Source organism: Lycorma delicatula, chromosome 13 (genome assembly GCF_047948215.1).
Source record: "Lycorma delicatula isolate Av1 chromosome 13, ASM4794821v1, whole genome shotgun sequence".
NCBI lineage: Eukaryota > Metazoa > Arthropoda > Insecta > Hemiptera > Fulgoridae > Lycorma > Lycorma delicatula.
In genome coordinates, this window is record NC_134467.1 from 11,820,689 (window position 1) to 11,847,013 (window position 26,325).

General features: G+C 30.2%; 2 protein-coding genes across 4 annotated transcripts in view; both read left to right on the forward strand.

The window, feature by feature from the left end:
- The window catches only part of LOC142333935 (transient receptor potential cation channel subfamily A member 1 homolog), a 39,000-nt gene extending 24,361 nt beyond the window's left edge, over positions 1 to 14,639 (forward strand). For both annotated transcript variants that reach the window (XM_075381560.1, XM_075381561.1), the window contains exons 7-10: positions 651 to 989; positions 3,722 to 3,991; positions 11,124 to 11,389; positions 14,198 to 14,639. In XM_075381560.1, the coding sequence (XP_075237675.1) occupies positions 651 to 989; positions 3,722 to 3,991; positions 11,124 to 11,389; positions 14,198 to 14,504 (1,182 nt within the window). In that variant the 3' untranslated portion in view covers positions 14,505 to 14,639. The remainder of the gene's footprint in view (positions 1 to 650; positions 990 to 3,721; positions 3,992 to 11,123; positions 11,390 to 14,197) is intronic.
- A 7,792-nt stretch (positions 14,640 to 22,431) lies between these two features.
- LOC142333847 (transient receptor potential cation channel subfamily A member 1-like) overlaps positions 22,432 to 26,325 on the forward strand; it is a 40,536-nt gene continuing 36,642 nt past the window's right edge. Inside the window, exon 1 of one of the 2 annotated variants that reach the window (XM_075381407.1) lies at positions 22,432 to 22,724. In XM_075381407.1, the coding sequence (XP_075237522.1) occupies positions 22,479 to 22,724 (246 nt within the window). In that variant the 5' untranslated portion in view covers positions 22,432 to 22,478. The remainder of the gene's footprint in view (positions 22,725 to 26,325) is intronic. The other variant, XM_075381408.1, reaches the window with a different exon arrangement.

A 26,325-nucleotide genomic window follows, 5' to 3' on the forward strand; every position in this document is an offset into this window, starting at 1 on the left:
AATTTTTAATTAACACTAATTATGCTGGGACTGTTATAGTTTTGTTAAAACCAAAGAGGAAAAGAATAAAAAAAATCTTGTTTTACTGAGAACCAGTGTAGTTTTAAAATGTGGAGCCATCATATTAAAATCTATTACAAAAAAACTTTTGTAATTCATTAACAACTGGTAAAACTGTTTTTTAAATATAAAAATTCTAATTAAAAAGATTATATGTATGTATTTATGTATGCATGCATGTGTGTGTGTGATTTTTTTTAAATTCTTACTAGAGTTCTTTTAATAAATGGCATTTTAATAATTAACAATAATGCAAAATTAACAAATTTCAGTTTTTTATTAAAATCAACTTTTCCATCAGAAGTTTTGTAAATTCTTTAAAGAAAAGCTTTTTTATTTTGTTATATACAAAAGTAAGTCACTTTGTATCACAGAAATAAGTTTTTGGACTTCATTTTCAAATAAATCTATGGTTCTTATTTATACTGAATGTTTCTCTAACACTTTTTCCTTCAAAAAACATTTCTGAAACTGGAATGCATCATAACACAAAGCAATATATTAACATTATGGTTTATTAATAATATATTAAAACATATATGTTATACAACAATTAATATATTTTATTACATTTTTTTTTGTGTTTTTAGTTCCTTGAAAAGAACGAGAGAAATTACTTGCCATATCTGCTGCTACTTTTTAGTACACTGATGTTGTTACAATCGGCTATTGAACTGGTACTTTTAGGTCCACTGCGTTGGAAAGTACTTGAGCCTTGGTTGAAATTCATTTGTCCATTATCTTCAATGGTATTAGTATGTATTGTGTTGAACAAAGGAGAAACTCCACTAGTAATTGACTCTTTATGTTATGTCAGTTCAGTCGTCGTTTTATTTGGATGGGCTCAGGTTATGTTTCTGCTCGCAAGATTTCCTCAATGTGGTTATTATGGACTTATGTTTTTAGCAGTTCTCACTAATGTTACTAAGGTATGTATCATTTACTAATTTTATTAGACAAATATACCATTTAATAGAAATTGAAAAGCAAATTTACATACTGATAATATTTACTAATAAAACATTCTGCTTTGGGTCCCGAATAAGATGGACACAAACCGACCTGTTGGTTCCATAACATCTAATGTGTGATTACAGGACCCTGTAATCTACAGAACCAGTTCCTGTTGGTTACTAAATTTTAAGGATTATGGGCAGCATGATGCTGGCATTTTTTAATGGTTAATTACCATAGCTACATCAACTGTCAGGGCTGATGCTATGCTCATACAGTTTTATGATAAAACTATATCACTGAATGTCCTAATTTATAGCATTTAGAAAAATATTCTCTGAAGTGTTTAAGAATGACAACCAAAAATTTGTTTTCACAGATCATATTAAAAATATTAACAATCTTTTTAAAGTTGTGAATATTACAATAGAAAATTATAACTAATTTAAATGTCATTAAATGAAAATACTCATGAGAATTCACAAAAATTGAAAAGCACTAAAACAAATCTTGATTAAGAAATAATAAATAAAAGTGTGTTCAAGGGTTACTGAATAATTAACAACACAAATGATTGTAAAAAAAATTTTATTTGTTCAATGACAATGAAATGAATACTATTAGCTACATTTAGGCATTAGTCCCATCTTTCTGTGAACTTTCTTATTCCAGTAGTAAAGAATTGTTCACCTTGGTGACATTCTTTACTTGCTATGTACAAACTCTTTGAGAAAACCAAACAAAAAAAAAATTTTGGTGGTGTAAAATCTGGACTGTAAATTGAATATGATGGCACCTTCCTACCTGACTTTTGAATAGCTTACTGTTTCTTTTGAGTTATGGGTTGGGCGTTGTTATTAGAAGAATTGCACCATTTTGAGAGAAACAGGATGTTTTTTCCTTACTGCTGGTTTCATTTATTTTCTAGAATATCACAATTGCACTTTATTTTGATTGTACATTATTCTTCCTAATAATTGAAATAAGCTAGTCCTTTCTGTTATGTAATTATGTAATTTAAAAACCATTGCCTGCTCCTAAAAATAGTCAGGATTTTGTGAATGAAATGGACAGTGCTTACACCCACACTGCAATTTTAGTAATTACTTAAATTTGTTTGATTCTGTCCTTGCAAATAAGATCATTACATTGTCAGTCAAAACTTTCACCAGTCTTCAACTATAATGAAAATAAATGACTCCTGTTATGCAGTTACATTTGTGCAGTTGATAAAGTTCTTACCATACTGTTTGAACTTTCACGAGGGATGAATTTGGCTGGTTTTAGACCTTAAAAAATAAAAATCTTATCCCAGTACATGGTTCTTTCATGGTACATGTTTCAAGCAGAGCTATCATTTTGAAGTAAACAAAAGAAGTTATAGTAATAAAAATTCTTTTCGAACAGTTAATATTTTTTATGTCAGGAGTCCATGTTGAATGTCAGTCTCTTTAATATATTCTATTAAATAGCTTTTTCGCTGTCGCTATTTGTCTATTTAATTACTTAACGATCCTTGAATGTATTACATTAATCGTGATATTCATGATTGTTGTAGGTTATCTGTCATGAGTCGCAAGCCATTTCCAAAAAACGACATATCCATTCTCAAGAGTAACAAGAATAATTAGGCTGCATAGCATTCCATTTTTTTCTTGTAAATAAGATATCTGATGGAAGAGAGATAAAAAAAAAAGTTTATCAAAACCCAGTGTAAGATTACTTGTTTAATAGTGTACAGAGATTACCTTACAGAAGTAGAACAGTTTAGAGATATTTATGAGTTAGGTTCAGGTAGGTTATGTTAGATATTTAAGATGGAATAAATCATTTGAATGAAGAAGAAGCTTGAGTGAAGATACTATATGTTTTTCCACTGAAAGACAGATTGGGAATGGCAGGTGACATCATGAATAGAAAGTATGTTACAGCAGTCTTTGACTTGAAATTTATCCTTCCCATTACCTATCCTTTAAAGAAATATCCTTTCTAATACACCATCGTTTAGAAATATATGGTTTTATTAGAAAGTGTTGTTATTCTGTCAAATAGCAACAAACATTACTGTAAAATTAAAAAAATGATTGGAAAATGAATTTGGTCATAACTGTATTACTAACAGAAAAATACTAAAATGTCAAATTAAAGCTGAACTTCACTTTTCTTGGTCAATAGACCATTCAGATTTATACTTTTTGGTAGACAAGCTAAATACAGTTACTTTTATCAGTTTGAAAGATTTACGATAATAATTTGTCACTCTCTTCTAAGTATGAATTTTTTTGCAACAGGGAGGTACCAAGGATGTTTAACAATGATAAGTAGAATAGTTTTACCTACCCTATGTATTATTGAGTGGTTGTTTGATTTATGCAATATTTTTAAAGTCTAATATATTGTGTAATTTCATTGACACAGAGCCCATAGCTAGCTGCATCTATAGTTTTGTAGAGCAAGTGTACCTGTAGCTCCTTGCATTCTTGGATTATCAGCTTAGATATGTAGTTAATTAGAAGCCAATAATTTATTTTATTACTTGATATAGATACACTCTGATATTAACTTTTTGCTTGGTAATGTTTACCTAAAAATGTTTATATGTTCAACCCATGTCATTAAATCACTATATTTATGACAGATATTATTTTTTATTAATAAAGATTATTATTATTATTATTATTTATGTGTGATATTTTATTGTTTATAGGTTTTAATGTCATTTATATGTCTCATCATCGGGTTTACTTTTTGTTTTTGTATTCAATTTCCTGATAATGATCAGTTCCAAGATCCGTTTGTTTCATTTATTAAAACGATAACAATGATGGCTGGAGAATTTAAATATAAACATTTATTTAAAAAGAAAAATGGTAGGAAAGATTTCTGCACTAGTAGATTCATTTTTTTATTATTCATTTTGTTGGTGACTGTTGTATTAATGAATCTTATGGTCGGTTTGGCAGTCAGTGATATACAGGTGAGTTTAAGTAATCTTTCAAGTTATTAAAAAGTTAAAAAACTGACGCTTCAATCAAATTGCTCTGTATGATAAGATGTTGAATAATTAGGTTTGATGAATAAATTTTACAAACACTTTGTAAAGTTAAAAAATGAGATGATGAATAAATTTTACAAACACTTTGTAAAGTTAAAAAATGAGAATGAGTAATAAAGCTTGCAGCTGAGTGTTACATTGCTGTTGGCAGTGCCAACTTGAATTTTCTTCTGAAATGATGCTAGATATATTTGATTATTTTGTCCACTTATATATATATATATATATATATATATATATATATATATATATGTTTAAAAATAAATAAATGCTTGCTTGCTTAATTAGTTTTGGCATATCTTTTTAATGGTAGTGCTGATTTTAGTTTTAAAAGTTTGCATGTGTTCAAAAAAGTTAACCTAAGACTGCAATGTGTATAAGTCAATTGCAGGAAAAAAACTTTTTCAAGAGGGAAAAAGAAACTATTTTAAATTAGGGTAAAATCATTTTATGAAAATTTTTTGGTAGGTGCATTCCCAGCGACTAATCACAAAAAATATTTTGACTGAAATTAAATAGGTTGGTTGTTTTCATTGTGTCATTTCTAGTGGATTAATAATAAATACGTAGAAATTTAATGTTATTCTATTTTCCTGTCTAAGAAGTCTTATATATTGCAAGCCCATAGTTATCAAAAGTCAAAAGAATGCCATTCCAGTAGGTTAGATAATGTGGTTCTGAAATATTTTGGTATATTCAAAGAGTCTAGTGTTTTAATTTATTTCAAGATTACACTGCTTATGTTAACTACCCAACAGTTAGAAAATCTTTTAGACTTCTATATGTACTTTTTTTTTGTCTTCAGTCAGTTGACTGGTTTGATGCAGCTCTCCAAGATTCCCTATCTAGTGCTAGTCGTTTCATTTCAGTATACCCTCTACATCCTACATCCCTAACAATTTGTTTTACATATTCCAAACGTGGCCTGCCTACACAATTTTTTCCTTCTACCTGTCCTTCCAATATTAAAGCGACTATTCCAGGATGCCTTAGTATGTGGCCTATAAGTCTGTCTCTTCTTTTAACTATATTTTTCAAAATGCTTCTTTCTTCATCTATTTGCTGCAATACCTCTTCATTTGTCAGTTTATCCACCCATCTGATTTTTAACATTCTCCTACAGCACCACATTTCAAAAGCTTCTAATAAAGCTTCAAAAGCTTTCTTCTCAAATACTCCGATTGTCCAAGCTTCACTTCCATATAAAGCGACACTCCAAACATATACTTTCAAAAATCTTTTCCTGACATTTAAATTAATTTTTGATGTAAACAATTTATATTTCTTACTGAAGGCTCGTTTCGCTTGTGCTATTTGGCATTTTATATCGCTCCTGCTTTGTCCATCTTTAGTAATTCTACTTCCAAATAACAAAATTGTTCTACCTCCATAATCTTTTCTCCTCCTATTTTCACATTCAGTGGTCCATCTTTGTTATTTCTACTACATTTCATTACTTTTGTTTTGTTCTTGTTTATTTTCATGCGATAGTTCTTGCGTAGGACTTCATCTATGCCGTTCATTGTTTCTTCTAAATCCTTTTTTACTCTCGGCTAGAATTACTATATCATCAGCAAATTGTAGCATCTTTATCTTTTCACCTTGTACTGTTACATAATCTATATGTACACGTGTCCTATAAGTTTCCATACATTGGAAAAATAAACAAGATTCAAAAAATACAAAATTAAGGTACAACACATAAATCATCTCAAGGAATGAATCACCATTGCCATTACAAACATAACTTCAGCTGTGCTTACACATGTTCTTCAGCAGTGGAAGATACGCATTGAAATGTGTATTCAAAACAATGGCAGTTATGTAGATCATATTATATCATTAATTCTCAAACTTTTCCGCCCGCAGCCCACATTGAGAATCAAAAATTTTCTTGGCTCCCAAAATTTTTAAATTTACCATCTGCTAAAAATAATAATTGTAATTGCTGTTTTTAAGATGCGCTCTTAAAAATAGTCATTGCAATTATTTTTTTAAACATGGCATATCCTATTTCTGAGTTTAAACTTCAATTTTAATGAGAGCAATTAAAATGCATTTTTAATTATATTTGAAAGTGTTTTTATTAAAATTGCTTTCAAAAAAATTAAACTTGTATCTATATAGGTGTATAATAACAATAGTGATAGCATATTCGATATAACAATACAATAATTAAAACCAAACTTTTAATTGAAAAATTATACTTACATTAATGTGAAGAATGAATATGATGTGCTTTAACGAGTTTGCTAATATCAGGATCGAATTCACTTAAAAAGCAGTCGTAAGTCACCGTGTTCGGTAACATGCAGCCGATTTCTCTTTTTTGTTAGCAACATTGCTACAGCACAAAATCCACGTTCAGACAAATATGACAATAGGAATGCTATTAGAAATCTTGACCAATCGATCATAATCCAGGGTACAGTTGCGGGATTGACTTTTGCAGCCAAAATTCTTGGTACCCATTCTTGAATTTTATTTTCATTTCTTCGTTGTTGTCAGTTCTAGAAGTTGTTCTTCTAATTGGGATGAACCTACTGTGTTGACATTTGATAAAGAATCCAACACCCAGTCTAGTATGTCCATATTTAAAATCTCCTGGAATCGTTCTTTGAAATCACCATGGAGGTTCTCCAAGTGTTGGTAGTAAACAAGCAAGTCGTCGTTGTTGAAAGATAATAATCAATATTTATTTGTATGAATATGTTGCGTAGAATGAGAGATATGCAACATTAAAGACAAAAGTAGTCTTTTCCCTTTAAAGTGGAATAATTCGGTTCAAAAAAATCATAGAGAGACTTACAAAAAAGAAATTAAAGCTAAAGTCTTAAGCTTTTAAATGATTTTAATACAGTTTACTGAAAAAATTTTGTTTCCCCCATGCGATAAATCAAACATGAAGAAAAACTATCAAATTTTTAAACTTCTCTTCTTGCTGATTTTTTTTTTAATTTGATGATTTTTGAAATCTGAACTATAGTATCAAAAAGTGAGTAATCAAGTTTTTTTTTATTCTTCTTTCTAAGCCTCTTTAGTTGCAAAGTTAAAATAGTTTGAATACAATAATTTTTTATCATAAAATATAGGTGTCCCTTTAATTGTTTGTACTAGTGTAGTATATTTAATTTTAGTTTGAAATCAGGAGAAAATAATTTTTGCCCTTTTATCAGCCATCGCCTTTCTAGGCCACCTGAACACCCTCAATTTTCTGTGGGCTTCTACTGCTCTTGAAGGCCTCCAGCGCCCACAAGGGAGCTTTATCGCTCACTTTGAGTACAAATGCATTATTTAAATAAAAATGGTTTTCATAAAAAAAATTTTATTTTTCTATATATGGAAATTTATGGGATGCTCTGTATTGTTTATCTCTTGTTACAAACGATCACCAGTAGTGATAACAAAAATAAAATTGATTTATAAACAGTTAAATATTATTTGTTTCTCTCATAGAAGAGATTTTTAAATCTATTTGTTTATTAACATGATGTAATTCAATTCAATTTATTTATTTACTTCAGAAATGACAGGCTATAATCAATTTCAGTTTCTTGATGTTTCATTAATTTTGTAGTGCATGAAAAATACTAAGACCTGAATGGGATTCGAACTTGGAACTTTCTGAATTAAAGGTAGACACTACCTTTCAGCCATAGAGATCAGCGCAGTATTATAAGAACAAAAATTTATGACAGAAAGACATATTAACATTAATTCTAATAAAAAAACTCTTCCTTGCATTGAATACACTTACTTATCACAATATTTTTATCACCTTAGAGTCTCCTTTATTTTTATGTTATGTTGTACTATTCTAGCTTCCTCGATGTCCTGTTTTGACTCAAAATGTTTCTTTTTCATAATCATTTTGACTTTGGGAAAGTACTGGAAGTTGCACAGGTCCCAGATCAGATAAATGAGGATACACTATAATGTTTTTATCTGACAGAAATTATATGTGCATTATAGTGGTGTATGAAACCATTTTCCCAGCCCTTAGATCTTTTTCTGCACACATAATTTCTTAAAGACTTGAATAAGTTCTTATAATATTCAAAATCTCTCTAATTGTCAATCACTCAGTTGATCAAATAATTTTGCTTACTCTCTCACCATTCTCTTGGGTTTATGATGTTGAAAGATGCCTCGACCACTTCTCACATTAACTAATTCACAGCCACTATGAAATCACTAACCATTTGTAAACTATATTCATCATCACTGTAGTATCAGTATAAAGTAATTTTAATATTTCATATGTTTCTTTAGCTTTTTTTTTTCAATTTGAAACAAACAATTTGAATTGTGAAATTGATTTCACAATTCATGAAATAGAGTAATAGATGGGTCTTAATTTATAATTTATATCGCTCTTTAAAAGATTTTTTCTCTCTATCATAGTTTGCTATTGATTACACTGAACAAATTGCTACCTGCATAAGATTTAACATTTCACTTTTGCATTAATGTCCTCTGCTTTACTCTGAATGGTATTCACCATATTTTTTTACCATAAGGTGAATAAATCTATTCATAATGTACAAATGATTTTTAGTTCATTTTATTTTTTATGCAAATATGATATCTAAATTATCATATCTACATTCTATCATTCAGTAATTGGCTAATTTTTATCTATTGCAAAATTTTCTGTTTTCTTCTTAAATTTACTTGAAAATGTTTTCATGCTACTTATTTATTAATTGTTAACCATTAGAATTTTGATAAAAAAGAAATAAGAATTTTTTAATCATGTGCGCTGTACCTGTCAATTGAGTTGATTCTTTTTTGTATATTAATAGTACTGTTAGTGATGCACATGTTAATTTTCAGCCTCCTGCTACCTGTAGTTTGTATTTGGCAAGTGAAAAAGAAAAACATACTTTACTATGTTTGGTGATTTTTTATGTGGCGAAATGTTGGCTGGGTGAATTTGTCTGTAATTTTGCATTAAAAATGAAATTAAGTGGAGTAAGGTATTTAAAATGTTGAAAAAACCTTTTGGTGATGATGTTATGTCATAAACATGAGTTTATGAGTCGTACAAATGCTTTCAGTAACTGAGAAAACATCAAAGATGACACGAGATCTGGGTGTCCTAGCGTATCAATTATTGATGAAAATATCAAAAGGTTAAAGAGATTTTAGCTATTAGAAAATGTGCTTTGTAATAACAGAATCGTCATTAGATAAGTTGCTGAAGTAGTAGGAATTTCATATGGCTCATTCGAAGCAATTTATATTAACTTTTGAACATGAAAAGGGTGGCAACCAAATTTTTTCTGAGACTGTTAAATTTTCAATAAAAACACCATCCCATAACTGCTGCTGAACAAATGTTGATCCAGACTAGTTCAAATGCATCATAACTGGTGACGAAATGTGGATGTATGGCTATCCCAATGGAAGTTTTCTGAAGAGTCAATACCAAAAAGCACTTCAAGTCCGGTCAAATATGAAGGTCCTTCTAACAGATTTCTTTGACTACAATGGAATTGTTTATTATGAATTTCTACTGCAAGGTTGTACAGTCAACAAGGAGTAATACCTAGAAGTTTTATGCAATTTGCCTGAGCCAATCTGAAGAAAATAACCCGAGCTTTGGAGAGACAATGCGTGGATTTTGCACCATAATAATATACATACACTGCTTAACTTATCCAACAGTTCTCATTGAAACATAACACCGTTTCAATGCCATAACCACCCTATTCACCTGATATGGCTCCGTGTGACTTTTTCATATTTTCCTAACTTAAAAGTACACTAAGGGATAATGTTTTTCAACAATAGATGAGTTAAAGGTGAAATCGAAAGCACAGCTCAAGGCAATACCCAGAGTTGTTTCACATGTGTTTTTCAAACTAGAAGCTACATCAGCATAAATGTGTAATATTACAGCGGAACTACTTTGAAGGGGGACAGATTTCAGAGAAAATTAAAAATGTTCGTTACTTTTTGATGAAACCTCATATATATTCTGAAGATTAGTTAAGTAAACAGTATAATTGACAGTAATAATTATTAATTTATGAGAGCCATTGTAAAATTTAAATAAGGAAAGCTATTAAAAAATGAGGATAGAAAGTTAGTTATAAGATGTTTTTTCAGTTAAAAAAATTGATAATTTAGGTATATCAACATAAAAAATCTAGAGAATATAATAGTAGTTAATAAAGGTGATAACAAAATTAGTATTTTAACATATTGAAAGAATTTAAATTTAGAGAAGAAAATATTGAGTAAGACAAAATAAAGCTGGAAAAGAATGTTAGTGTGGAACTCCAGCTATTGAGGGCTTTGCCCATAACAAACTGCTACTTAGAAGGAAAATTAAGTGGAACATTAAAGTACGTAAATTTGCAAGTAAAGAATTATGATCGAGATAAAAAAATGATTCTAATCTGAGTAAAATTTTGAAACATGGAAGGTATGGTATTCATATCTCCCCACTGTGTTGGTTGATTGTAATAAAAATTAAATGGTATCAGTGACCTGTATTAACAAGTCATCATACAAAATTTCATAAAACATTTAAAGATATCAAGCAAGACTGTAATTGATGAAAAAAGCGCAAAAAATTGGCTTTATTTTCCTCACTCCTGACTGAAATTGCCCAAATGTGACTTTGAGTCCAGAAATGAAAAAAAGGAAAAAAAATTTTTTCCCCTGCTTCTTTATTATAATTTGGATAAGACCAAACATCATCAGAAGCATCTTGTCTATCTAGTGGAGTATTAAATTACGAGAAAAAGGTTTCCTACTCTGTATAAAATTTTGAGGTACAGAGTCCGTGAAGTAAGTATGTATTTAATTTCTCATTATACTCCTATCTAATCACATTTCAATAAATTTGTTATTAGTCTTATATATTTTTAAACTGAATTTCTCTTCCAGCAATAAGTCTGTGCCGTTTAGTATTTCTTCTGTTTTATATTTGGTTACCGCTGAAAGAACACTGTCATAAGTGATTCATAACATTTTAATTTTCTAAATCAACTTTGTTTTAATTATGTATTTATTTCTTTTAATGTACCTTCTTTTTTAATAGGATCTATTGATTAAAGGTCATATTAAATGCCTAAAAAAACAAGCTGAATTTGTAACATATTTTGAGAAATTCTCATCTCATACATTATTAAAAAAACAAAAATTCATTTATGATATATTAAAGAGATATAAGTTACCAACGAAATTAGTGATAGATGCAAATACTGCTGCTGCGAATTCTAAACTTAGGTGCGGTCTTTCAAATGTTTTAATGGATGAAATTATAAGTATTGCCTTGAAAAATAGGAAGAAAGAGAAAATTGCCAAGTAAGTAGTTTATTTTGATGTTCAAAACATTGTGTTAGTGATGTAGATTATTTATAAAAAATAAATAATTGGAAAAAATTAGAATAAGTATATTTGTTTAATGAACAACAATAGGTGTCAACTTATAATGAATTTTGTAGAATGTGAAAAATGACAATGGTACTTGAACACAGAACCCTGGGATGAAAGTGCAGAGATGCTATAACTTTGCCGTGAAGATCCTTGGATTGTAACATTATTATTTTATTAAAAGTTAAAATAGTATTTCCAGCTTTGGGGAAATTCTATAGCTGTAGTTATGATGGTGCAATACTGCAGTAATGCGATATTTTTTTACTACACACTTTATTATATTTTTCTCTTTTGTTTTATTCTGATGCTGTGTTATTTTGTGTACTACACATTTTTTTTATGTCCTTTATAGATTCTTCCCAAAATTTTATTAAAGATTCTTATAATTTTAAACAGTAAGAATGAGTAACCCATCTGGTTGTACGCCTTAAAAAAAATAACTCCATTTCTCATTTCAAATGCCGTCTTCTTTTTTTAGTCGTCTTATGTTTCATCCAGAAGTCCATTCTAAACATAACATTTTACCAGATTCTTCTTCCAGTGTAACTCTATTGTATTACATAATAACTTTTTCTTTAATATGTCCCAAGCCATTGCTCTGTTAGTTTTTCACTTTTTTTTTTTTTTTTTTTTATTATCGGTGTTGCAGAGAAATACCATTTGCATAACCCCCCATTAGTGGGAGAGTGTGTATGTTTTCACCTTAGATATCTATTAACACAGTGTGTAAGTACCTGTACAATTTTACTAATTCCTTTTGTATAGATATACATTGATTTATTGTCTCTTATTTTCATTATTTTTGCGTAATTGATTTTTATTTCCTAAAATGTATTTCAAGCCACAAATGTTACTGCTAAGAACACAAACCAAGTGTTATATAAATGATAATCATTATCAGTTATATAAGAATAATGTCAAATTTAAGGTGGTTTTAAACAAAAAATAATTACAGCACAAAATAAAGAAGAATAATTAGAGTTATAACATAACTGTAATAGAAAATCTTAGTAAAGTAATAAAATTTTAAAATAATAATCGTGAAAATGAAATTGGAAGAAAATTAAAAAGAAAAATACACGTATATGAGATGTGATCAGACAGGTAACTGATCTTAGCTCATAAAAACAAATATACTTAACCTATCTTTTTCTGTTTAGCCTCCAGGAATTACCTATCAGGTATTATTTCAGAGGATGAATGAGGATGATATGTATGAGTGTAAATGGATTGTAGTCTTGTACAGTGTCAGGTCGACCATTCCTGAGATGTATGGTTAATTGAAGAAACCCAACCACCAAAGAACACCGGTATCCACGATCTAGAATTCAAATCCATGTAAAAGTAATTGTCTTTACTAGGACTTGATCGCTGGAACTCTTGACTTCCAAATCGGCTGATTTGAGAAGACATGTTCACCACTAGACCAATCCGATGGGCTATACTTAACCTATCTAGTTAAATGATTTGTCCCCTCCTCATGTAACACTTATCGCAGCAATGTTTCCATTGTTGGAATATTTTTACCGAGCACCAACGCTTTTCTTTTTGATCTCTTCTTTGTCTTCAAATTTTTTTACTTTAGATGGAATTTTAAACTTAGGAAAGAGTAAAAAATTACAGAAGCCATGCGTGGCAAGTAGGAAGTCTACACGGGCTTATAGTTGTGATGCATCACAATTTATTTAGAAATTCTTGATAAAATATAGGATCGAACAACTTTAACAGGCTACTTACTTATTACACATGGCTTCCTGCAATTTTTATTCTTTCCTAAGCTTAAAATTTCAGTTAAAGTAAAGAGATTTGAAGACAGAGAAGATGTAAAAAGAAATGCGACAAGAGGACTTATGGTACTCGCTAAAAATTACTTTTAAAAATACTTCCAATAATGTTAACATCGCTGGAATAAGAGTGTTATATCAGGAGGAGATAAGTCATTGATATTTTAGATAGTCATTGAACAATAGTTTAGATATTTTTTTTTTTTTATGAGCTATGTTTTGATTAACCTCAAATATAAGTTTTATTGGTAATATTTAAAAAAGTATATGATTACATTCTAACTTATAAAATCCGATTTGAAATAAAGGAGTCAAATAACAAATAAAGCACTAACACACTAACAAATAAGCACTAACAAATAAAGCACTAACAAATAGCAAATAAAGTAAAATGTATATTTGATTGCACCCAATACAGGCACACAGCAGTGTGACAACCATTATATAATGGTTATATCGTTCGTACTTTCATAAATGTTTCAAAGGATATAACTCAAGAAGGTAATCACATATTAATTGCCCCCCAAAAAAAGTTTTTAAAAATATGCATAAAAAATGATTTTAGATTATTTAAAATAATGTTCTGATCACGAAATATCTCTTAAACTTAACTTATTAACTACATAATTTAGATTTACTTTTTGTTAGTAAAAAAATAAATCAATTTTTTCTCATTTGTTTGCCATTAAGTACACAATATAGTACTGTGATTCCTTGACATGTTTATTACAGTACTACGAAGTGTAACCAGATTGCATATTAAGGATCACCATGTGAGTTGTATGCATTATTCACTGAATAACATCTGTGTCTTGCTCGTTGTAATACCTTTATCGTTATTTAATAGGCCTGTATATTTACAAGAAAATATACTTAATGGAATGTACAATGTGATAATGTTAAAACTTATAAAATAACCAAAAATAAAAATTATTTTTTTAATTTGTTACAGGAAACCATCAACGGTATCATCATATCCAATAAATAGTTATTATGAACCGCCTGATAGGGTGAGGGTGAGCAATATACTGGATGTAGATGGTGGCAGTAAATCGACTCCGGGTCAAAGAGAATTATTCACACAAATGCTTGACATAAAACAAATGTTACAATTTGTGATTGAAATCCAACAAAATGATTCCAATCTGAGATCAAACAGCGATGACGAAGAGGAAGATGAACTCAACTCCAAGGTGTACGCTTTATTAAGAAGGATGAGTCAAACGAAAAAAAGATGCGGTGGTAATGTAATCGGATAGTCGGGTATAAGATGGAAGAATTCTATCATAATTGACTTTAGAGGCAAAAAATCAGTCAAGTATTTATCGAATTACTGAAATAAATTGTTGACTTAAATAATTATGTCAAAAGACAAAAAATAAAATATCTGAAGTTCAAAAGGAATCGATTAGTGTTTCATTCCCTAGGAGCATTATAGGAGCATTTCAGTCACAACATGAATATAGAGGTAAAATTTTTCTGTCGATCAGACCAGGTGGAAAAGGTCCCTAAGCATGCCTCAATTAACATACTAAGAGTCGAGAGCCTCGCTACTATTCCGACATTTGTTTATAAACAAAATAAAATTTAAGAACCATGTTTTTTATGTTGTAGGTCGTTAAATATTGATTTTTCAGAAAAAGGTCATTCTTGTCAAAAATGTTGAACGGAAAATTCTACACCGAGAATTCCGCAATAAATAGTAGCTTTCTAAATACTGCCTATGCGGAAAGATACAAGATAGCCGGCAGCACAGTTTTAACTTGCGCGCGATAAATAAATACCTATAACTTTTGATCTAGGATAAGTAAATCAAAAAAGATACCTAAAGGAATAACGCTTAGTCAATTTAAAAGAAATTGTTTCATTTAGGAATAACATACTATAATGTTGTCTGGTCAAAGAATTTTCAAATTTGTTTATGAAAGGCCTACAAATAAAAACCAAATTCAAACTGAAAAGCAACTATGCGAATACATGAATTTTTTTGCCAATCACTTCTTTTTTTTTAAAAATATATTTCATTGTGCCTAGTATTTCTTTCACTTTGTAATTTAATTACAATCTAATTAAACATAAAATAATTTTACATTTATTATGTTTGTAAATATGCGTACTTGAAAATTCCTCTTTTAAATTTTTATGTACACAGAAACAAACACATAATTAGTTTTTACTAATTACCTTCTCTTTTGCCCTTCCAGCGTGTTTTTGGACGGATTTGGCGATCAAAAAGACCTTGCTTTCTACCATATTCTGATGGCTACTGAAAAAAATAATTAAACCGCTTTCACATTCCTTCCACCGATTAAACTAGAAAAGGGAACGAACAAGGAATGTTCCGTACACACGCGGAATAAAAAAAAAACTACCTTCCACCAGCACGCCAGGGTCGGCACGGGAGCGACAGTGCTCTCTCTCCTCTCTCTCCCTTGCAGCCTCACGTGCAGCTTCCTATGTGCACAATAGCCAAACACCATACCGCTGAAACTGTGAAGCGCATAGTTCCGTATAAAGATTTTTGTATCTTTTTCATAAACTGGGGGATGGCTATTGACATTAAGCTTAAGGATTATATACAAGTATGAAGAAGAATGGATTCGTATTAAATTTTATCGATAATAGGGGGTGCTGCAGTTCTGCAGTGCCTGAACACGAGCTGCTCTAACCTACAGCAAAATAGTTTACTGCTGACCTAGATATTTTTTGTGTAAAATTTTCCGTTCTACAAGTTTTGTTTGAAACATTTTTCGATAAATTCAATATTTAACTAGTTACAACCGAAAAGCGGGACTACAACACATTCACATCAACATTGAGCAGGCCATTTTTACTAGATCCACATGGATATCTCAAAATTTTCTTGGAGTAGTTACTCTCCACTTTTAGTATGTAAATTGAGGCACGCGTAGGGACTTTTTCCACCTGGTCTGATCGGCAGGAAAATTTTGCCCCTCTATTCATGTTTTGAATCGAATGCTCCTACTCTATATGAACAGAATAAAGGTCACTTATAGGGTTTGCTAAAACCCTATAATTGTAACTTTCGTATGTTGATTGCAATACATTTAGTACGGGCAATTTGTCATCAAAATAGGCTGTATTTGAAAATCCTTACCTACCGATTGATGTTTTTCCCATATATTAGGGGTGATGAGGGAAGCTTAACTCCAGATTTTTAACATCCCCTCCCATAGACTTTTGAAAAACTCTAAAAACTCAAAAACTTTTGAAATGCGTTTTTCTCTGAATCTATGCATTTTAGAGAAAAGTTTTTCAAACAAAAAATGTAGAGGACATTCTCCTCTACAATTAATGTATTTGAAGTTATGCCGTATAATGTGAAATTGAAATACTAGGTGGCGCTGAAGTTGTAAAAAACGTAAACGACTAGACCGGTTTCGAACACGTGCCCAATTCACAACATTTTCACACTTTCACAAGCTACAGCTCCAAAACGGTAAGTCGTAGAAGAAAATTATTTAAATAAAAGTCGTCTGTTTTTTGAGATGTTGTTTTTTAACAACTTTTCCAAATGCAATACAGACGAAAAACAATTTTTTCCAGTGAAAAAACACGTTTTTTACAACTTCAGTCCCACCTAGTATTTCAATTTCAAATTATACGGCATAACTTCAAAGACATTAATTGTAGAGGAGAATGTCCTCTACATATTTTATTTGAAAAACTTTTCTCTAAAATGCATAGATTCAGAGAAAAACGCATTTCAAAAACTTTTTGAGTTTTTCAAAAATCTACGGGAGGGGGATGTTTCCATAGATTTGGGAGTTAAGCTTCCCTCATCACCCCTAACATATGGAAAAAACAATCGGCAGGTAAGGATTTTCAAATAAAAATACAAATTGACTATACTAATTATTTTAAATATTTTATGTATTTTTTTTTTACATAAATCTTGCATAAATTGTAAAATTTGGATTCTAAGCGTCCAACTATATAAACAGCTGCAGAGGCAGCTATGCCAAAAAGTATAAAATAGAGGACTCCTATATCCCATTTCTTCTGCAGAAACAAAATTTAATTGTAAACATTATTTTCTATCTCAGAAAACCATAAATTTGGGATGTAATTGTTAGAGTACGGAAAACAATGTTTTTAATGATTTCTCAGATATAACTCGCGCTAGTCTCCGTGGTACATGAGTGGTAACGTCTTGGCTTTTCATCCGAAGCCAACATCCAACATTTTTTTCAAAGAGGCATCGCGATTAAACGCTTACCGATAATCAGGAATTTGCTGTTCACAAATTTTAATATTAAAACAAGTCTACTTTTAACTGATGTTATGAATTCTACATTAATAAAAAATTCATTGTTACCAACAGTAAAATAATTATGAACATGTCGTTGCTGCTATTTTAATAATCAGTTTGCACAATACTTGTATTTATTGTACCTTTTATTTTAAAGTTTCCATTTAAAATGTGTTTACTTTCATATAAAATTTTCTAAATTATTAAATTTCCATTACAATTGTGTGAATAAAATGAAAAAAAAAAATTAATTATATGTTGGAATTAACTATCCATTAGAAGTGAGTTTATTTGACTGCGGTGGAAAATTTTAAGCCATATCAAACGACATCATTTGAGTATATGATGATGAAAAAAGTAAAAATACATAATTATTCCTTTGAATTATTTACTTATTTTTAATCTTTCAGTCAGATCCTTGAATTCTCTTCTTTTTTTTTCCTCAGTGGTAGATTTTTAAAGCTTCCATTGTTTAAATGTTTACTGTCTTTCTAATAAAAGCTTTAATCAATCCAAGGAAATTGTACGGCTGACATGATTGATAGGAAGAATGACAAATAGTTTTATGATTGAAAGTGTTGTAAGAGTTGGCAGTGTTATTTTATCGACAGAGAGAGTAAAGGAAACTTTCTGATTATTCCAAGAACAATGATTATTAATAGGAGTGTACGACATTGTGTTTTAAGCTGCAAATAAAAAAGATTTGAAAGAAGATTTTATGAAGCAAAAATGTATTAATTAAGAGCCAATAAGCAAAATTAATACACATTAAAAGAGTTATACAGAGAGCCGGATATTTTAATCACAATAAACAGGGAAGACTTTGTCGGGTAGGTCGTTTATTAAGAATATTAGAAAGTAGAGCAATAACAAAGGTGTTTATTAAAAAATATGGGTAAGAAGGACACCAGAATATGGGTAAGAGTACCAGAATAGTTGTCTGGGTGATATGGAACAAGATCTGAAAAAATCAGGAGGTGACGGATAAAGAAGCATGCCTTGAGATGAGTTGTGGAGAAGATCCAAACCCTTTATGGGCTATACCGCCGTATAAGAAGAAAAATGTCATGCTTTAGTATAATTTATAAAACAATATAATTAATTTCATTTTTTTATTATATAATTTACTTATGTTATTTTGATCTCGTGAAAAAAATGTAATTTGTTTCTTTCCTTGTTTTCTTCCTATATTCACTGCGATCATTTTCATTTCACTTAATACAGGATATCTAGATTCTCAATAAGTACAATAAATACTTGGAAATTTATCAAGGAATATTATAGGAAAATTATTCCAAGTTTTGAAACAATGTGAGGGGTTTTCAGGGAATACCATTTCTTCTTTTATTATTTTTTTATACCTGATTATGTTTCGTTTAGTATCTTAATATCTCAAAATGAATATAATTCAATTTAATAATCGCTACATTCAAATTGTTTGGTTTTCCTTTAACTTTTACTATTATATGAGAAAAAGTTGAAATTTAATGAACACAGGATTGTAGTGGAAGAACAAAATTTTACACAAAGCAACAGGTGCTGCCATCTTCTAGTTCATTCTTCTTTCATTTCAGAAAGTTGTTGATCCTGTGCCCTCTCATTTTCTGTCATTTGCCATTCTTATGGAATTAAAATATGCTTTCTACATCGATGCATCTAAAAACACATGCGGCGGTTGAGTTTTTAATAATGGAAAAAGTAATTGTGACGATCATCATTGTTTAAAAGCCGTTTATAGTGATAAAACTCTTTATAATTTAGCAATAAAATTTTGTGTATCTGAAGCCAGTAAAATGAATATTGAAGATGGACCTCTCAGTGGTCGACCGGTTTCTGTAGTTGATAATAGTACCAAAAGGAAGTGAATAAATTGATTCAAAATGACTGTCGCATCAGGTAACAATGCTTTGCCACCCAGATAGACATAATAAAATAATGAGTAGGACACATTATTGCACGACTGGGCTATCAAAAAATCTGTTCATGATTGGCCACTAGATATGTGAAGCTGAAATTTGAATCTACTTTAACCCTCCATACTCATCTGAATTTGCATCCTGCACAGCTGAAGAACTTCTGAATTAGCTTCAGCTTCAGCTTTCTGAATTAGTTGAAGAACACAATGAGGTCATGGATGAGGGAAAGACTGCTAGCATTTTTGATTGACGGAATGAGAAAACTGGTTCACCATTAGAAGAAATGTACAGCAATAAATTATGACTGTATGGAAAAATAAATATAAGTTTTTATAGCAAATAAAATGTACTTTATTATGTGTCATTCATTAGTTTTGTTTTCATTTGAAAATTATTAGCAACTATGTATTACATTTCAGTCGTTCCTCATATTTATTACTTGTTTAGTTCTTGGTATAATTGTTAATAATGTTAACTTGAGCAACATGCTGAGATATTTCAAGTGTTTTAATAAATTAATTTGGTATTCTTTAAAATATTGCCTTTACGTTATGAATTTTGTACTTCTAAGTTTACTTAATTTCATTGACCATTTTATGCTACTACTCTTTTTTCATCATAGCTGTCTGTTTAATGATAGACTAACTTTTCCTTAATCACATATTTTTATAATTTCATATCTGTGGTGTGTTTTGCGGTTTTAATTGGAAAAATGTGTGTTTTAACAATAATATTAGTAATAGTGAGGCTTATCAGAAGAAATTCATACTTACAATGTGTTGCATAAGGAAAATATTGTTTGTGGTTTTGGGAGTAAACAAAATTTATTTCTGTTAATTTAAACAGCCTTCATATAATTCTCCATGATGAAAAAAAGTTTTCCTAGAACTCTGGTTTCTGCTAGTGATATTCTTAATTCAGCTGCATTCAGTAATCTACAAGTGTCATGTCATCTACTTCTGCCCTTACATTTTTATTACAATTTTCTTCGTTACTTCAGTAATCTCTAATTCAGTATTCTTAATTCAGTTCAAAAATTTCATTGAAACTAAAAATAAAAATTTAATTTCTAACTTTACAAACTCTGACATAAATTATCTATTGTTGCAAACAACTTTGTTTTGATAACAATTATGACCTTGCTGTAAATCATTATTTCTGTCACCTCATGTTAATTTTTTTCTTAATTTAATTTAAATGTTTATGGTTGTCATCAAAAGTGATGCGATACAAAATTTGTAAATGCAAAAAAATTAATTATTCAAATTCAATAAAAAAAATAAATATCAGGATTACCTGCTACATATTTGCTGTGATATGCAATTATTTCACATGCCTGCAATCTTTTAATATGTATTTTATATAACTTGCAATTAAGTATAGCAATCTTACACTAATACATAATCCAGGACATGATCAAAATTATCCAAATAAAAAAGAAAGTAGAAATTATGGTACACTATAGAGTCCACATACAGAAACGGGCACTGATACAACCTTCAGAACAAAAAATACCTTCAGTCAAATAGAAAATTTTCCTTGATGGAATGAAAAATAGTTAACCAAAATTAAAATAGCCAACCTGTGTGGCTGAGTAGGTAGCGTCTCAGTATTTCATGTGGAGGTTCTGGTTGCAAATCCTGGATAGGAATACAGTTCAAAAATTTCAAATGAGACCAATGGGTCATTTGACATAATTTTAAAGAGTTTGATGAGACAAGAAAAATGATACAATTAAAACTAAATTTTTATCACTCAATCCAAAATGGCGGCCAACAGTATGTTTCTTTCACATAACTAGAACTAAGGCTATAATGCTCCCCTTTAATTTTTTTGTTATTTGAGGTAACCCAATTCTTTCTTTGGAGATTTTCTCTGATAAGAGAGTCTACCTCAGCAAACTCCAATTTAGAGTATTCAGCCTTTTTTATGTTTTTTTTTATTTTTTTTTTTTATTGCAAAGAAGATACTATTTCTATTCTTTCTTGAATTAAAAAAGCATTGTTTTTTACCCAAGTGTTTTTTGTTTGTTTGTAGATTATGGTTTTTTAACTAAGTAAAAAATAAAACCAGTTTAAACTTTTTTATGTAAATTCTTATTTTTTTAATTTTTGATTTCTTTAATCTTTTTTATTTTTGGACCTTTGTAATTTAAATTTTTTGAAGCTTGCTAATAAAAAACACAAAACTTTCTCCAAAAATAACAGTAATGTAGTTACACTTCAGAATTAAATTCTCTAAAAACTTAACTAGAAATTTATATTTTTATTATTGGTAAATTAAAAAGCTTTTTATTCCAAATTTTAAAAAAGGTGTATTTTCCGACAAAGCTTTTTAGTGCTTTACCCTGTTTTTCTTAAAACTTAAATGAAATAGAGATCTTGGACCAATTTTATTCATTTTCTTAGATCAAAAACCTTAAGGAAGCACCAAATTTATCACTCGATTTGTACCTTAAGAATCTTAGTACGGTTTAATTTCATAGAAGGAGCAGAAAGCGAGGTTAACTGTTTGGCGAGTGGAAACTCACTAACGAACCGTTTTTTGAACTATATTTATATGAACATTTTTTATTTATTTTTGGCTACAGAATCGTCTCCGGAAAGATTGCCGTGCAGTTTTGAATCATTCTGTATATAGTATTAGTTTGCCATGAAAGTAAAAATAATGGAAAGAGTGAGAAATTTGAATTTATCCGTTAATTTATTCTTCTGCTACGATCGTATCTAGATAAAATATTTCGTAATAGAAACGTTATAAAATGTTATCAAAATATATTACCACATATACATAAATAAAAAACCACAATAAATAGATATTTACTTCCTCAGAATGTAGATGCTTATTTTTTTATTAATATGTCCGCAGAAAATTATATTTTTTATCGTTATTTAAAGTCATGTTAATATTTCTGTTATTTTTCATTCTGTTTTTTGTCTTAATGATATTTCATTTTAATAAGTTTATAATATATTAATTCTGTGAGTTTTATTTTTTCATAAAAATAAATATCTGTATTTAAAAAATAAAACTATTCAAGAATTATGGAAATTAAAACCGACAAAAGTTTGGATAATAGAATATGTCAAAATGTTGCAACATTAATGTCTGCAATATATTTATCTACTGATGATAAAGTTAGAAAGATTTTAGAACTTTATAAAATCCCAAAAATTGTTAATTACGCATGTGGGCCGGTGATGGTATCGCCATTACAACTAGCATGTTCATTAAGTTGTTCTAAAACCGTTACTGAGATTGTGAGATTACTTCTACAAAATGGCGCTAAGGTAAATAATATGAATTTTAATTTTTCTATTACTTTTTTATGTTTTACTGCATAAGCAATATTTTATTTATCATTTTATTCTAACTGCACTTTCTTAATGGACAATGTATTTACTGGAAATACCCATCTTTGAGACAAAACTAATTAACAATAAAAAAAAAGGAGCTATTTATGCTAATATAAATTGAACTTCATTACGAGTAAGAAAAATTATAATTTTCATATTTCAGTTTGTAACTATCTGAAGAAAAATTGTATAACAGTTAATAACTTTTAAAATCATTACTTCTTAAACAAATTTTCTCTTTGCTGTTGCAGTATGTGACTCAGTAACTTATTTTTTGTGGTAATTTTTGAATATGTTCTCAAAAATTACCACTTTTATAAAATACGGTATATAAAGTATAGCTTTTAATCGATTTATATATATATATATATTTTTTTTATTTATTTTTTTTTCTAGGTATCATTAAATATTTGATAGTTTTGTATCGTTCTGTATAACTTAACTTGTAGCAGGTACTCTCGTACCTGCTTGGTCTTTCATTTTTTTTACTAGCAAATAAAAAAATATTTCGATAATTTTTTAGTGAACTTTATATTTAGTTAATCATTAACATAATTCCATAAAAAAAATAAGTGAAAATCACGAAAAGTATATGATTGATTGAAAATGCTTCTGAAAAATCATAATTAATTTTACGGCAAACACATTAATCTTCTTTTGTAATTTTGTTTAGAAATAAGTTTGTTATTATAAAATAATTTATAAAAATAAAAACCGACTTAAAAAGGAAGTACGGAATGCTTCTCCTACAGGAGAACGGACAAGACGCATTATACATAACATTTATTTGTGGGTTAAGCGTGGCTTTGGGAAGGTGGGATTCTACCTCTCTCAACTGCTAACCGGGCATGGGAAGTTTGAGGGGTAACTGTGCCGATTTGGTAAAACGCGCTACCTTTATTTGTAGATATTGCGAATCACAGTGCACACCATATACCATTGTTGTAGGTGGAACGGTGTTCGACAGTAGCTCGGTTTGACCCGGTTTACTCCAAGAGGTCTACGGGTTATATCTGTCCAGCAGGTAGGCCTGGGGAAATGCGGAGAAGCTAGCTTCTAGAATATTGAAGACAAAATCCCGTGACGGTTGGGACCTCGATCGTACGTAACCGTGCGTGTGTTTACTTAGGGAGGGCAGCCTCGATCTGGAGAGGACGGTTCGCCGAGGTGGGCCGTTCTGGATGAGGGATCGGGGACCCCTTGTGGTAGTGTTTGAATAATGACGACTGGAAGCTGGATACCTTCATATAGGATCACTGCTAAAAACCTACACAGGAAGTGGGGTACTCTAACGGGTTGTTTACTAATATAAAATAAAATAAAGATCCGACCGGCAGCCCGATCTGCCATGCCCGGATATTTATCCTGCACTGACTTTAGGGCTGTTAGAGTAGAAAGGACACCCCCTACGCTGTTCTATACTTAATTGCGGGTCTGGCGTAGTGGAGTAAGGAAAATAAAAGATAAACAAATAACTAGTTTCGTTTCAAATCTACCTAAAACGTAAATAATTATTCAACAATAAAATACAATTAAAGGTAAATCTTTATTATTCGGGAAAAAAAATTAATCTAAAAAATTAATAAACCCTGATACAAAAAGTGCTAAAAAAAATTATTATTCTAAAATAAAATTTTATTATCCTCTACGGTACAGTTAACTAAATCAAAAGAAAATCAAAGAAAAAACTTTAACTAAAAAAGTCATGACACATTTGATATATCTGTAGTTCTTTTAACAAAACTCTGCAACACGTTTTTTTACATAATTGCAGTTCATTGCTGTCGATAACTCTTTTAATTTTTGCTTTAAGTTGAGGAATCGTTCTTATTTTTGTATGAACTTTGGACTTATGACTTTGGATATAAGTCCTATATAACTTTGGACTTTATAAATTCCAAGAGGAAAATATTGCGTGGTGGAAGTTGCATAATCTAGGTGGCTGATTCACTTCACTGTTAAACAAAACGAGTAGCATGTTAAATTAATTCTACAACATATGGATCGATTAACCTTCCATTTGGCAGGTGGCGTAATCCTTTTAGAAACACATGTCACCCCTAGTGAGGAGGTCACAAAAAGTCTAAAATTATTTCTTGATAATATTCATAATTGAATATTATATTATTATAATGTTATTATACAGAGTTATCATAAAAGAATGGTGCGGTTTCAGTAATTCACAGGAAGATTGTAGGGAAATTTCTAAATGTTATATTGGTATCCCTGAAAGCCTCCAACCCAAAAGTTTGTTTATCAGCAGTTGTAACCTCAACGTCAGTTCTTGTACTGTTGTTGCGGTGAGTTTAGCGAGTTACTATGTTCTCGGATAAAGACAAAGCAAAGTGTGTTTTATTGATGGCCGAATTAAAATCCGTAATTTTAGTTCAACGTGCGTTTCGACGTGAATTCGGAAGAGATGCACCACACAAAAATAACATAACACGTCGGTTCAACGATTCGAAGAAACCGGATCGGTTAAGAAACAGAAATCAACCGGCAGACCGAGTGTACCGGACGAAACGGTTGAACTAATTAGACGATCGGCAATTAGAAGTCCTGGGAAATCCATCCCCCGTCGAAGCATCGAATTAGGTATTCCAAAATCGACAGTTCACAAAGTTTTACATAAAAAACTGAAATTACACGCTTATAAAATCCAGATACTGCAGGAATTGAAACCCGATGATGGTGTGAAACGTTACGATTTCGCAGTTGAATGTCGGACAGAATAAGTAAAAACGAATCATTTTTAGACGATATAATTTTTACAGACGAAGCTACATTTCACGTGAATGGATGCGTTAACAGACACGATTCACGAATACGGGGCTCTGAAAATTCACACGCAATTATCGAGAAACAATGCGATTCGCCTAAAGTTAATGTTTGGTGTGGTGCGATGAAAAATTGTGTAATTCTTCTTTGCTGAAAAAACAATTAATGGAGTCGTTTATCTTGACGTGTTAACCGATTATTGCTTTCCTGAGCAGGATGAACTCGAAAACATTCATCGACTTCATTTCCACCAAGACGGTGCTCCCCCGCACTTCAAGGCATCGGTCACGGACGCTTTGAACGAAAAATTTGGATATCGATGGATAGGCCGGCAAGGACCCGTACTTTGGGCTCCAAGGAGTCCAGACCAAACACCTTGCGATTTTTTCTTGCGGGGGTACATCAAAAGCGTTGTTTATACGCAAACAATTCGCGACCTAAACCGCTTAAAAAACAGGATTAATGAAGCGATGACAACCGTTAACGAAGAAATGTTAAGTAATATTCGGAGAGAAGTTGAGTATCGTTTGGAAATTTATCGAGCGACTAAGGGCGCACATATTGAAATTTATTAATTATGTAAAAAAAATGTTTGAGACGACAAATTTGAAAAATAAAAACATAAACTGTAAGTAATTCTGTTTTAATTTAAACCATGTTCAAACCGCACCATTCTTTTATGATAACTCTGTATTATATTATTCACAATATAATATTCACCATTGACAGCTCCAGTGTTTCTAACCACATTAAAAAG